The following is a 12,507-nucleotide window of genomic DNA, read 5'->3' as shown; positions in this document are numbered from 1 at the left end:
ATTTAGCAGAGTTATTAAGCCTTGCCCTAAAAGGTAAGTTAAAATATGTTATCTCAAAAGAATGTTAAGATTGAAGTTGAAGAGAATAGAGTTGACATATAGTAAGTCCTCAGTGAACAGTGGCCACTCAGGGCTGAATGGAGGCAGTGTCCCAGTTGGCTTTTCTGAACTGGAAGAGGAAGAGAAGCTGAGTGTGCAGTAGAGCTGTGGGACCATCCGTCATTGCTGGGGGGCCACGAAGCTCAGAGTCACACAGCTTGTGAGCAGCGCAGCCCAGCAGCAGTGGGCTGGAGGTAGTCCCTGATTGGGGCCCTGGTGCCAGGCATCAGAAGCTGCTCTCAGCATTTACCGTTGCTTTTCAGGAAGATTGGCTTCATTCAGACTGATTGTGCATTTGAAAGGTGGAATTACAGAGACACAGAGGCAGAACCCAAACCCTTGGGCCAGCTTCCTCTGCCTTCCCAGTGACACTAGCTGGGAGCTGCATCAACATGGATCAGTCAGAAGTTGAACCAGTGCTCATGTGGGATGCCAGTGTTTGGGGATTGACTTCTCAGCTAAAGCCAGACCTGCCGTGCCCAACACCAGCCTCTCCCTTCTAGTCTGAAGAGCGTGGCTTCTCTCTGGTCTTCAGCCTGTCATGCTGAAGTATGACTAGATCTGGACGCAGGCACTTCTCTGAAGTCCCTTTCATTAGAGATTGAGTAAAATGATGCCCAACTTTAGTCCTCATCGCCCCCACTGGGACCTCCACTCCCTCCCTAAGAAGTCTTGGGTCCCTTTCGTTTACTAACTGCTGGCCACCTGCAGGAGGAACAAAGTCTTCTCAGTGTTCCTAACTGACTCTGGCTTTCAGAGCTTGCAACTGCCGAAAACCCAGTGGCCTTAAAAGCTCCTTCTTTTCTCTTTTCCTGCTCCCCTCCCCTGGGGTTATCCCAGCACTGCCGAGTTGGTGTTGGCAGGCATGGGGCTCGGACATGCTCCTGTGGCTGGCTTGCTGACTGGTTGGCTGGCTGTGTGCATGCCACGATGGGCAGGGTGAGTGGCAGTGCTTGGAGAACTTGTCCCACGTACACACAGGAAGTAATCACTGAGTGTGCAGCTGCCCTGGATCTGCTACTCTGGTTTTCACAATGCACGCTCTGCCCGTCTTGTTCCAACCATCCCTCTGCTATGCCTTTTAAAGTGTTTTGCAGAAGTCTAGACATCTTGTTGTTCTGTTCATAAATATTTCAGCATGCCTCTTTCACCAACAAGTACATTTTAAAATATGTGTGATCACCATGCCATGTTCCTCACTCTGACAAAGCCAACAATAAATCTTGGAATAGCCTGTCCAGATCCGCATGCCTCCAACTGTGTGAAAGGCATTGCTGGAGAGCTGTTTTTCTGAAACCTGGCGCTATTTTGTCACACCCCTTTAATGGTGGGGACATGGCTTGGCTCTACAGCAGCCTTTTCAGACATCCCTGGTACTGGTAATATTTGCTGTCCTGAGCTCTTCAGGGTCAGTTTAAAATAAGGAAGCATTTAAAGAAAAAGGGGGGGAATGTGTCATGGCATAGCAGGTAAAACTGCTGCCTGTGGCACTGGCATCCCATAGGGACGCCAGTTCAAGTCTTGGCTGCTCCACTTCATCCAGCTCCTTGCTCATGTATCTGAGAAAAGCAGTGGAGAACAGCCCAGTGCTTGGACCCCTGCACTTTCCTGGGAGACTCAGAAGAACTTCTTGGCTCCTGGCTTCAAACCAGCTAAGCTCTGACTAGTGAAACCATTTAGGGAATGAACCAGCATTTGGAAAATCTCTCCCTCTCCCCGCCTCTCCTTCTCCCTCTAACTCTGCCTTTCAAGCAAATCTTTATTTAAAAATAAAGAAAAACAAACAAACGAAAAAGGTAGCCACAAGCTGAGAGCAAAATTTTTTTTAAAGATTTAAAAAATTTTATAGGATCCCGGCACGTTCAAGGCGAGGACTTTAACTGCTGCGCCATCGTGTCAGGCCCTGAGAGCAAAATTTTTTAAATATGTCTGAAAGTGCCAGTGCAGAGGCCTAGCAAACACATCCTGCAGCACTGGCATCCCATATGGTTGCCAGTTCAACTCCCAGCTACTCCACTTCCCATCCAGCTCCCTGCCTGTGGCCTGGGAAAGCCGTACAGGACGACCCAAAGCCTTGGGACCCTGTACCCGCGTGGGAGACCCGGAAGAGGCTCCTGGCTCCTGGCTTTGGACTGGCTATTGCAGTCATTTGGGGAGTGAATCAACAGATGGACGATCTCTATCTCTCCTCTCTGTAAATCTACCTTTCAAATAAGAAAAAACTCTGAAAGGCTTATGTCCAGGATGCAAAGAACACTTAGTCACACTTAGTACTTATTAATAAAAATACTGCCTTCTTCAGTGGGGACAGTATGTGGCCAGAACTTCATGGAAGAAGTTGCATGATTGGCCAGAAAGCACAGAGTCACGAATTGTGACAGGAACGTAAAACCACAGGAACCTTCCCGCTGCGGTATTGCTGCAGGGGGAGAGACGACACCAAGTGTACAGGCAGCCCGTGGCTCTGACACACTGTGAGGGCTCGCATACTGGGGACCCAGCCCTTGCTCCTGTATTCCCTCTACAAGAGGTGAGAGCCTTGCTGGGCTCCCAGACTTGCACTTGACTGTTCCTAATAGCTTTGCTTGTGTTAGCTCACTCTGGGGAGGCCCTTGTTGTCGGCTGGTGGCTGGGGAAAACGTAGGCCACCCGTGTGTGGCTGGAGCGTCACTCTGCAGCCCTAGGAGCGGCCTAGGCGGGAGAGGCCAGGACAGTGTCCTCCACATTGGTGAAGCCATAGGCAAGGCAAGACTGTGATGGCAGGAAACACATCGTCCACCACCCCTGGGGAGGGAGGGGAGTGTGACACGTGTGGTTATCTTGAAGGTGGAGACAGTTGGAGTGGTTGCATAACCGTGCTAACTGCCGGAGTTCACCAGACAATCTCATTAAAGCGGGTGGTCAGAAGCCTCTGGCTTCTGGGACCCGGAGCCTCAGGCCACTCCTGGTGTCATCTTGGGCTGAGACTCGCCATGTTTCTGAGCAAGATGCAAAGGACAGGGAGGCCCCTAGAGGAGTCACAGTGACAGCTCACGGCCGTTAAATGCACTGGGTGACTGCCGCCTGTGCCCTGGAATCCACATGACAGAGCTCTTTCTCTCTTTATGTATTTACTTTTATTTGAATGGCAAATTTATGGAGAAAAGGAGGAACAGAGAGAGACTCATCTTCCGTCTACTGGTTCATCCCCAAATGGCCATAATGGCTGCAGCTGGGCAGATCCCAAGCCAGGAACCAGGAGTTTCTTCCAGGTCTCCACTTGGCTGCAGGAGCCCAAGGACTTGGGCCGTCCTCTGCTGCTTTCCCAGGCCACAAGCAGGGAGCTGGATGGGAAGTGGAGCTGCTGGGATTAGCACCAGCGTCCGTACGGGATGCTGGCACTGCAGGTGGAGGATTAGCCTACTGTGCCAACATGCAGGCCTCCACTTGGGGGATTTCTGAGGAACGTCTGCCTCCTGATGCCCGTGGCTCGTCAGCTCCCTCTTGGAGGGTGTGGGCAGGGAAGAAGGGACAGTTTGGGGCAGCAGTTGAATGTGGGCCAGGGTGGCCGCAGGAGGCGCTGGAGCTGGCACCGGGCCTGGCTGCTGCAGCTGGGCAGAACTGGGCTCTTAGGACACGTGGCCAGGGCCCAACGCTGCGCCTGTTTACACCCGCAGGAGGCTCACAACGTGATGCGCTTGCAATCCGGGCTATTTTTTTTTAATGAATATTTTACAGAACTGTATTTTTAGCTGTTCATATTATATAACTGAGCTGTCCCGTGGGATGCTGTAAATAGAATTTGCAAGAGCAGGAGATGACAAAAACCAGCACAAACCCTGTGGCTCCCAGGCTGATCCGATTGTAGGAGGATGATGCTTCCGCCTTCCCTTGACGGGCTGGATGCAGGAGGGGGGCCCGCCGTGTGCTGCATGCTTTTAATAGAAGCTAGGTGGAGGCTTCCACGTTCTTGCCGCCACCACCAAGCGGAGTGAGGTGTGACGCACCAATGGGCTTTAGTTCTTGAACCAGCATTCGGTGAGTGCCTGCAGGGCGTCAGGTGCTGCCCTCGGGGACTCGGATCCTGAAGAGAAGAGTAAAGTGACCTTAGACGAGAGGATTCGCTGAGGGCAGAGGCGAGCACGCCACCTGGGTCCCCACATTGTGTATCGGAGTGCCCGGGTTCTGGTCCTGGCTCTGCAGGTCTGACTGGCTGAGGGTGTGCGCCTGCAGCAGCAGCAGTGGGAGCTCAAATGCTTGGGGCTCCTGCAAATCACCTGGGAGACCCAGATGGAGCTCCTGGCTCCTGACATCTGCTGGCTGCAGCCCTGACTGGTACAGGCATTTGGGAAGTGAACCACTGGATGGAAGATCTGTCTCTATGGCTTGGTCTGCCTTACCTTGAAAAATGAAAAAAAAAAGCCACTGTCTGTAAAAAAGAAAAGGAGGAAGATGCTTCACACACACACACACACACACACACACACACACACTTCACATCTGTAGCGTGCTGTAGGGATGACCTGAAGGCAGGGACAGCTGCTCAGAGGACTAATGTCTCAACTAAGCCCCGAGAGGCACAGCGAGGGAAGGATGCCCAGGCAGAAGTCAGAAAACAAGGATCAAAGTGGCCAGGCCTTGGGCGAGAGCTCCAGGGAGAGTTGCTGCTATGATGAAGTGTGAGCCTGCCCTCCATGCTCTGGGCCTTGAATGCCCTGCCTTGTCTCGGCAGGAACGCTGGAGCCCCACTGGTCAGGCCTCCTGTGGACGGCCATGCTCCTGTCCCTGGCCATCGTCATCGCCCTCCCCAAGCCCCACGGCATCCGCGCCTTAATCGCCTCCACGATCCTCCGGCTGATCTTCTCAGTGGGGTTGCAGCCCACGCTGTTCCTGCTGGGAGCCTTCAATGTGAGTACGCAGTCCCGCCACCACGCTTCTCTGTGCCCCTGTCCGTTGCCTTGCGCTGTGATCCACAAAGCCTTGGCCGAGGCTTGGGTGAGCAGTAGAGGCTGGACCACACTGTCAGGAAGGCGGGGGCAGGAGACTGCAGCAGTGCGGTGCCGGTCTCGACCTTCTCACGGGATGAGCATCCGAGGACCCCCGAACCTCGGCAGTCTGCTGTTCAGGCCACAGCCCTCTTAGCTGGACAAGGGGACCAGTGGGGAAGCTTTCAGTTGGCTTTGCCCAGTCCTATCAAAGGTTTGTTGGGCTCCAGGCCTGTGCACAGCCCGGACGCTCCCTGCATGACTGTCAGCGTGGGAGGTCCTGGATCACACACAGTGGTTTGCCAGACTGGAAGACCTGAACGTGGGTTCCAAATGTTCAAGGACAGCGTCTTCGTGCTCCCCAGGCCCAGTGCCTGCGGGACCTTTAAGGGATCGCCCAGGTCAGGTCCGGCGTGAGAGACTGCTCTCAGTGGGGCCGAGCACTGCTCTGCGTGGGGCTCGCGCACCGTGGACATTGAGGTGGGAGGAATCAGAAGTGAGGAGTCACAGGAGAGTGACCGTGAGGCAGAGCTCGCAAGGCAGCCGTGTCTAGACTGGGTGATGTAGGTCGTGAACCGAACTTGGGATTGGGTAGTCGCTGGTGCAGGGCGGGGACTGCGGCAGCCACGGAGTCATGCGCAGAGCAGGTCTTCAGAGGAAAGCATGCACAGGTTGCCAGCCTGCAGGCTTGAGGCGGCGAGATGCACTGTGTCGGCACTGGGCTTGGCGGTGCGTGCAAGTAGCGTGGCGGAGGTGCCCGTGTGAAGGTCTGGTGTGTCTGACCTTGAATCATGCCACATTTATTGGTTCACGTCGATGAGCTAGGATGCAGGTTGCATAATTCTATATAACATAACCAAGGCAGGAGGGAGGAGACCTACAATAGACCAAGAAAACACGGAGCAGCACTCTGGACACGGTGAAGGGAACAGCTGTGATTGTGCGGTCTCCAGCTGGGGACACAGCGCCACGGGAGCCATGCCAAGGCCGGAAGCTGGGCCATGGTGTGCTGCTGGGAGCCCAGCGCCACAGTCTTCATCCCACAGAGGCCTCGAGAGCTGCTTTTCCAGGGAGGTTGGGCTGGAAGACAGGTGTGAGAGCAGCCAGGCACAGGCAGCGGGAGGCAGGCTGTGGCTGGGACCGGGGGCAGCTGCTGGGGGAGCTGGGGAGGAGGTCCAGGCAAGAAGGGGCATGGCAGAGAGCCCAGGGGAGGCAGGGTGCTGTGTGGTGGAGGCAGCGGGCCTGTCGGAGGCTCTGTCTGCTCAGCCAAAACCTGGCACCTGACCATGTGCACTGCAAAGGTCAGGCTCGGAGGAAGCTGGCAGGTTGAATGCTGAGCTGTCCGGGCCAGTCAGGAGGTCGCTGTGGTGTGGGGGAGCTCATGTAGCCCAGTGGCCCAGGTCCTCTGACAGCATGGCTGGCACCTGTAGCCCAGGGAGCTAGGGCAGCATGTGCAGCGATAAATTTGCCAGGTGTGTCCCAAGAGTTTTCTCAAGTGTTCTGCCATCTTGTTGCTGGTGATGGACTCCCAGGGTTGGGGTTATAGCCAGGGTAGGATGGTGTTAGGAGGTGGGTCCCTTGGGCACCTTTCGGCAGTGGCACTTGCTGCCAGCCCAGGCACAGGGTCGTGGTGGTGGTGAAGGTGGGGCGTGGCTGCAGCCGGGGACTCCGGTTGCAAGACCCTCGAGGTCTTGCCCGTCTCAGATGTGCTCTGTGACCCAGGGACCATTCAGAGGGACATCCGCCTCGTGGGTCTCTGGCATTTCCAGAGAGGAGCCCTGTGGATCTCCCTGACTGCATGTGGTCGCATGGCTGGCTCTGCACCTGTTCCAGCCCCTGCAAGAGATGAGGTGGGACAAATTCCTCAAATCTCTTCAGCTTTTTTGTCCAAGAAAATCCCCGACCCCCTGCCTTCTCAGGACACTAGGGGCTGCTGCCCAGCCACGCACTGATCACTTTGAGGTAGCAAACAGGTTCCCGGGTGCTGCCTGGTCTTGCTGATCACAGGGACTCTGTGTGCCTGACAGATGGCTGTGACAGGGTTGCCAGTGAATGACGCCTTGTTGAAAATTGTGATGCTGTCTGCTCCTGATCTGCCCGAGCCGTCCTTCCGGGCCTGGGTGGCAGAGGAGTGAAATGACTTAGATCCCCATGGCAGGCTTGCCAGAGCCTGTCAGCACAAGTTCCTCTGCCCTCGTGGTCCATGCCCTCTGACCTCCCCCGTTGTCATTGTCAGGTCTGCAATAAAATCATCTTTCTCATGAGCTTTGTGGGCAACTGCGGAACGTTCACGAGAGGCTACCGTGCCATGGTCCTGGACGTGGAGTTCCTCTATCACCTCTTGTACCTGCTCATCTGCGCCATGGGCCTCTTCGTGCATGAGTTCTTCTACAGCCTGCTGGTGAGTGCGCGGGGCAGGAAGCCCACGGTGCAGACCCCGGACTGCCCTGCTGTCCTCACCGGCCTTCCCTTGAGGGCACGGGGCATGCCGTGTCCAAGATGCATGACAGCGGGCCTGGTGGAGCTACTGGCTCTTCTGGTGGAAGGAGTTTTGTTCCTCTTGGGGCCCCGTGGTTCATTTCCTGGGATTATAGAGCAAGGTGCTCCATCTCCCCGCAGCAGGTGCTCCAGGCCCAGGTCCCGTGACAGCTGTCCTGAGCACAGAGCGGCCTGCCTGGGCCTGCGCGGCCTGATCTCCATCACTCTGGACTGTAGACCAGACCTGTGGAACATGAAGGAAGTGGACCCAGGAAAAGAGCAGGCCTGACTGAGCACTTGTGAGGCTAAGGGCAACCAGAGCCTCTTCACGGGCTCATTTCAGAGTGCCCTGGCTGGACTTGGAGGTTCTAGGCAAAGGGCTCTTGGGGTCCAGCTGTAGTTGCCATTGCCTTTCTGCTCCCTTGTCCGTTTCTGCCCCTTGTGGTGGTTCACAGTCAGAGCCCCGGAGGGTGTGTGTGCCCTGTGAGAGCTCAGTGAGCTCTCCATCCCCTCGCCGGGGGCAGGAGGGACCCTCCTGAGAAACCACCCCTCGGGCAGGTCTGCTTCCCCAAGGAGGAGCTGGACTCCTGCCCTGTCAGCCTCCGGGCATCATTGTTTGCACTGGGTCATTGGGTGCCACCTGAGGCAATGCCAGGGGCAGGGCCAGAGAGAGGAGTGGCTATGAGCAGCCAAGGGGCTCCTTGAGCTCGGTCGCTTCCAGAGAGCAGGCAGGGCAGCACTGGCACAGGTGGCCCTCATGTGTGCCTCGGGGCCTGCTCTCAGGTGGCCCCCATCACACGCTGCCCCCTGACCTCCCCGCCCCTCCCCACCCTGGGCTGGTCAGGTCCTGGGTGCAGTTGTGTCAGTGTTGGAGAGGAAGGCAGGCAGGGTCTCCAGGCAGGAGGGCAGCATGGGAAGGGGCCCAGGTGATCCCTCCAAGAGGAAGCTTCCAGCTGCCCTGCCTGCTGTGCCCCGGGGTGATGCTCTCGGGGAGCAGAAGCCACACAGCCTTTCTGGAAGGCAGTAGGCCTATGTCACAATATTCACCAAAGAGAATGCAGGACCAGGAGGTGGAGGCCTTGTTTAGCGTGGCGAGGGCTGTGTTCACTGTGTCCCCGTGCGGGGAAGCTGGCCGGGCTTTGGTGCCAGGCCAGAAGCCGCCCAGGTGGTGCGTCTTTGTAAAACCGTGTTTTGATGACACTGTCTTGTGTGGACGTATGCAGGGGGTGGAATTATTTGTACTTCTTTTATCCGCTATGTGTTCCAAGCTTGTTCTGTTGAATGTGTTATGTCCTAACTGGGAGAAAACATCACCTTTATGTAAATAACCTCTGCTCATTGTTAAATTTATTAACACTTTTTTTTGTTAAGCTGAAAGGCAGAGAGAGATTCATCAACTTATTGACCCCTAAAACAGGCAGCTGGCCAGCGGTGGCCAGAGCCAGGAGCTAGTAGCTGCATCCGGGTCTCCCACATGGGAGCTGAGACCCCAAGTTCTCAGGCCATCCTCTGCTGCTTTCCAAGCTGGTGCTCCTGGGGGAAGCCACACCACGTCTCAGGCATGCCCTGCTGTGCCACCTTGCTGGGCCCTGCTCACCGCTTTACAGTGAGAAGTCATGGCAGCAAGAGAAGCCTTTGCCAGTCACAGCAGGGATACAGGGCCCTGTGATGTCTGGTTCGTGACCGTGCAGCACAGCACAGGTGTCCTTGGTTGTCTGAGGCTGCTCTGACTTGCCCTGGGAAGTACTTAGCCAAGGACACAGCAGCACCTAGCTTTGCCAGCCCCTCGCTCTGTAAGCCCCACCCCACCCAGCACCCTCCCAGTCTGCTCACCCCACTTGGTGTCAAGAGGTGGGGAATTCATCGAGAGGAGAATAGCCTCCCGTGCAGAACATGGCCTTGGACTGACAGGGCAGCTGGCCCTGTCCGCTTGTTCTAAGGCCTGCAGGGGCGAGATGGCTCTGGCCACACGTCATGGCAGATTCAGGCAGTCAGTACCACATCCAAGGGAGAAGGTTAGACTGCACGGGGGCCAGATTGCAAACCAGCTGCCCAGGGTGCTTGTGCCTCTTGCATGCTGTGTCTTGTAGGGATGTGCAGCATGTTGGGTGGCCACTGAGCCTGGCGGTAAGGATGCCTGAGCCCCACGTCTGAGTGCCCGGCTTGAGCCCAGCTCTGGCTCCTGGCTCCAGCTTCCCGCTGCTGTGGACCCTAGGACACAGCGGTGATGACTTAGGTGGTTTCCTGCTAGCCCTGTGGGAAGCCTCGATTGTGTTTCTGGTCCCAGGATCTTGGCTTTGGCTGTAGGCCAGCACTGGGTGTCAAAGAAGTGAATCCATGCATGAGCGTGCACCTGTTCTATCTTTCTCTCTTCCTCCCTCCCTTCCTCTCATCACCGCCTCCCCCCCACAAAAAAAGAAAAAAAAAAGAAAGTAGCAAAAATAACAACTTGAGAAGCTGAAGACTAACCTCCAGGTACCAGAACGCCCCTGGGCCCAGCGCAGGAGTCTAGTGGCTAAATCCTCACCTTGCATGCACTGGCATCCCATATGGGTGCCAGTTCATGTCCCAGCTGCTCCACTTCCCATTCAGCTCTCTGCTTGTGGTCTGGAAAAGCAGTCAAGGACAGGCCAAAGCCTTGGGACCCTGCACCTGTGTGGGAGACCCAGAAGAAGCTCCTGGCTCCTGGCTTCGGATCAGCTCGGTTTCAGTCATTGGGGCCACTTGGGGAGTGAATGGTGGACAGATGGGCTTTCTCTCTGCTCTGCCTCTTTGTACATCTGCTTTTCCAATACATTTTTTTTAATCTTAAAAAAAAAAAGAAAACACACCCCCATGGAGCACTTGTCCCCTCCCTCACTCCTCAGCTCCATCCAGGAAGACTCCCTGTCCCCTGAAGCCAAGTGTGACAGAGTGGGTTCCAAGCAGAGGGTGAGCCTAGATTGTGAGCCTTCTGAGGTCTTCAAATGGCTCCCCCACAGGAGGCATGCTGGCCAGGGGCTTGGGCTCCCTGGCATGTTGCTACCATGAATGCCCTGCCACGGGCGCCATGGGCCCTGCCCAGAGATGTCATCAGAAATGGCAGGAGATGCAGCCACCTGAGCACCAAAGTGTCCGTCTGCGTCCAGCCCTCAAGCGCATGTCCGCTCCTGCTATGTCCATGTACTGTCATCTGCAAACGAGTTGGCTGAGATGAGGGCCAGGGCTATGATGCCGGCCACATCATGACCGGGCTGGGAGCCGCTGCCGAGTCGCTCCTCACCACACCTGTGACTTGGCTGGGAGTCTCTCCTGGCAGGTGCACCCTGGACTGTGGACACAGGTGGCCAGTCCATCCTCCGTGCATTGGAGTGGAGGGCCTCATCCCCACCCAGCCTTTCACTCTCTGATGCCCATCTCCCTTTGCCAAACCCTGTATCCAGGTCTGACCCAGGGCTGTATCCGTGTCTGCCTGTCCCATCTCCATGTTCCCTGCTGAGACACGCGGCTGGGGGCTGAGGGTCAGCAGTAGGCCAGCTTCCTGTGGGCTGCTGCTCTGTATGCGAGGCTGACACGGGTCTAACGAGACACCCCGTCCCCTCTGTTCCCACAGCTCTTCGACTTGGTGTACCGAGAGGAGACGCTGCTCAATGTCATCAAGAGTGTAACCCGCAACGGACGCTCCATCATCCTCACGGCCGTGCTGGCCCTGATCCTGGTCTACCTCTTCTCCATCGTGGGCTACCTTTTCTTCAAGGACGACTTCATTCTGGAGGTGGACAGGCTGCCCAACGAGACCGCGCTCCCAGGTGCGTCTGGGCGCTGGGTCCTGTGATTGCCAAGGAGCATTTCCTGATTATGGCAGAATTCCTGATTAGAGCCAGCTCTGGGTTGGGGTTCCCTGGCACACACAGCTTGCAGCCTGCCAGGACCAGCGTGGTGCCTTGGGCTAAGCCAGCAATGGGAACATGGGCTTTCACAACAGAGAGCTCCCTGCGAGTATGTTTGGGAAAGCAGCAGGTGTGGGCTCAAATGATTGGGTCCCTGCTGCCCGTGGAGGAGACTAGAATGGAGTTCCAGGCTCCTGGCCCAGATCTAGCTGGGACAGTTATTTGGGAAGTGAACCAGCAATGGAAGAGCTCTTTTCCCCTATTGCTCTTTCAAATAAACACATCTCTAAAACTAGAAACATGGATGAATATGCCCGTTTGCTGGCAGTGCATGCTGATCTGTAAGCTTGTGCTGTGTTCAAGAGCTGGAGAGTTCCCACACAGAGTGAAGAGATGACTCCTGTGCTGGAGCCCCCGGAGGTGGTTGGACTTGCTGGCACTCCTCAGGGAAGCTCTCCTGGCTTGTCACCCTGAGGGACGTGCTGGAGGTGCGGGGGCTGAGCCAGGCACCTACTGTCTCATCTCAGCCTCCCGGAGGCCCCTGAGGCTTTTCAGCCTGTAACCACATTGGGCTTGGTCTCTGCATTGCACCAGCTGGGCCTGGCTGCCGCTGCTTCCCCTGCGCTGGTGTCGGTCTGCGGCTTCCAGGTGGAGAGGTGCTGGGCCAGGCAGTGCTCCTAGCAGGCCCAGCCAGGGCGCCCAGGGGAAGCACCCATGCAGGGGCTGTCCATGTGTGGAGCTGTTCAGCCGTGGTCTTGGGGGCTACCCACATGCTCCCTGCACCCACCTGAGGGTGCTCACACTCTGATGTCTCCTCCCCTCTCCCAGAGTCCGGCGAGAGTCTAGCCAGCGACTTCCTGTACACGGATGTGTGTCGGATGGAGACCGGGGAGAACTGCTCTTCCCCCGAGCCCAGGGAAGGTAGGTGCTCCCGTCCAGGCTCCCAGTGAGCCAGGCTGGTGCTGGGGAGCAAAGCTGGCAGTCTGACATGAGATCGCAGGCGTGAGCTGAGCCACCAAGGGGAGGGGCTGCTTGGCTGATTGTGCGGCTGGGGTGGGAGCACCCACTGTTGCCAGGGGCTAGTGTTCGTCCCACGT

The 12,507-nt window shown here is 56.5% G+C and overlaps 1 protein-coding gene across 2 annotated transcripts in view; it reads left to right on the top strand.

Annotated features, from left to right (window-relative positions):
• Nucleotides 1-12,507, top strand: part of ITPR1 (inositol 1,4,5-trisphosphate receptor type 1) — a 219,310-nt gene that overhangs the window by 187,776 nt on the left and 19,027 nt on the right. For both annotated transcript variants that reach the window (XM_058679216.1, XM_058679215.1), the window contains 4 exons: nt 4,811-4,986; nt 7,300-7,464; nt 11,134-11,329; nt 12,239-12,331. In XM_058679216.1, coding sequence (XP_058535199.1) covers nt 4,811-4,986; nt 7,300-7,464; nt 11,134-11,329; nt 12,239-12,331 — 630 coding nt within the window. The remainder of the gene's footprint in view (nt 1-4,810; nt 4,987-7,299; nt 7,465-11,133; nt 11,330-12,238; nt 12,332-12,507) is intronic.

Source organism: Ochotona princeps, chromosome 21 (assembly GCF_030435755.1).
Source record: "Ochotona princeps isolate mOchPri1 chromosome 21, mOchPri1.hap1, whole genome shotgun sequence".
In the NCBI taxonomy this organism is placed as follows: Eukaryota; Metazoa; Chordata; class Mammalia; order Lagomorpha; family Ochotonidae; genus Ochotona; species Ochotona princeps.
Note: the sequence above shows the minus strand (reverse complement) of the source record. Positions and strands in the feature narration are given on the sequence as shown.